Raw genomic sequence first — 1,583 nt, 5'->3', positions numbered from 1 at the left:
GCCCAGGCTGGAGTGCAATGGCCTGATCTAGGCTTAATGCAACCTCCGCCTCCCGGGTTCACGCGATTCTCCCACCCCAGTCTCCCGAGTAACTGGGACGGCAGGTGTGCGCCACCAAGCTAATTTTTGTGTTTTTAGTAGAGACCCGATTCGGCTATGTTGGCCAGGCTGGTCTCGAACTCCTGACCTGAAATGATCGGCCTGCCTTGCCCTCCTAAAGTGCTGGGATTACAGGCCTGAGCCACTGCGCCCAGCCGGGTTTTTGCTGTTTTTAATTTTGAAACAGGGTCTTGATTTTGCTCAGGCTAGAGTGTGATGTCCCCATCATAGCTATTTGCTTTATTTATTTTCCTGTTTACTTTTAGAAAAATATTCGTTAGTTCAATTAGAGCCTTTGCTAGGACATAACATCCAGAAGTCATTTTTAAGTATCTCCATGTTTTCTTATTCCAGCTCTGGATTAATCGAATTACAGCTGCTAGCCAGGAACACGGCCTGAAGTATCCAGCGTTCATTGGCAATTTAGTTAAGGTATGGGTGAGCATGTGCGCCCCGCTGAAATTATGGACAGCTGCAGAAACCATGTGGGGTGTGGCGGTGCCTCCCGTAGCCCCAGCTACTCAGGAGGCTGAGGCCAGAGGATCCCTGAGACTGACTTCTGGGCTGTAGTTTTTCTTTGCTGATGGGGTGTCCGTGTTAAGTTTGGTATCAATATGGTGACCTCTTGGGAGCAGGGGACCACCAGGTTGCCTAAGGAGGGGTGAACCAGCCCAGGTTGGAAATGGAGCAGGTCACAGTTTCCATGTCAGTGAGTGATGGGATTGTGCCTAGGAATAGTACCAGCAACGGCCTGGGCAACATAATGAGACCACTCTCTCTACAAAAAAAAACTAGTAAAAATAGCTGGGTGTGGTGGCACAGACCTGAGGAGTCTGAGGCAGGAGGATCACTTTGAGCCCCCAGGGGTTTGAAGCTGCAGTGAGCTATGATGGCACCACTGCACTCCAGCCTAGGTGAGAGCGAGACCCTGTCTGACAAAGAGTAAAGAAATCCCTGGCCGGGTGGGGTGGCTCACGACTGTGATCCCAGCACTTTGGGAGGCTGAAGTGGGCAGGAGTTGGAGACTATCCTGGCCAACATAGTGAAACCCTGTCTCTACTAAAAATACAAAAATTAGCCGGACATGGTGGCGGGCACCTAGAATTCCACCTACTCCGGAGGCTGAGGCAGGAAAATTGCTTGACAACTTGGGAGGTGGAGGCTGCAGTGAGCTGAGATCACGAGATTGTGCTCCAGCCTGGGCAACAGAGCAAGACTTCATCTCAAAAAATAAATAAATAAAACCCTCCCATCAGACCTGATCCAGCCTGGTAGTGGTCTATGCAGCAGAGGTGAGGGGTGCCACTCCCGCTGCACTGTAGCTGCACTCTGTCTTGGTGTGGGGTTCTCGCAAGTCTGGGAGCTTACCACACTGGTTGGCAGCAGAGCAGAATTGGAAACAAGTCATGTGTTTCTGAGATGTAAGTCCTGATGTTTCCCCATTAAGAGAAAAGAGGCCGGCCGGGCGCGGTGGCTCAAGCCTG

At 51.2% G+C, this 1,583-nt stretch overlaps 1 protein-coding gene across 1 annotated transcript in view; it reads left to right on the top strand.

Moving 5' to 3' along the window:
* MRPL20 (mitochondrial ribosomal protein L20) overlaps positions 1-1,583 on the top strand; it is a 9,661-nt gene that overhangs the window by 5,880 nt on the left and 2,198 nt on the right. Inside the window, 1 exon segment of the mRNA XM_011956397.1 lies at positions 360-531. Within this exon segment, the coding sequence (XP_011811787.1) occupies positions 360-531 (172 nt within the window).

Source organism: Colobus angolensis, unplaced genomic scaffold, assembly GCF_000951035.1.
Source record: "Colobus angolensis palliatus isolate OR3802 unplaced genomic scaffold, Cang.pa_1.0 Scaffold416, whole genome shotgun sequence".
Classification (NCBI taxonomy): domain Eukaryota; kingdom Metazoa; phylum Chordata; class Mammalia; order Primates; family Cercopithecidae; genus Colobus; species Colobus angolensis.
The sequence above is the reverse complement of the archived record's forward strand: the minus strand, read 5'-3'. Positions and strand labels throughout refer to the sequence as shown.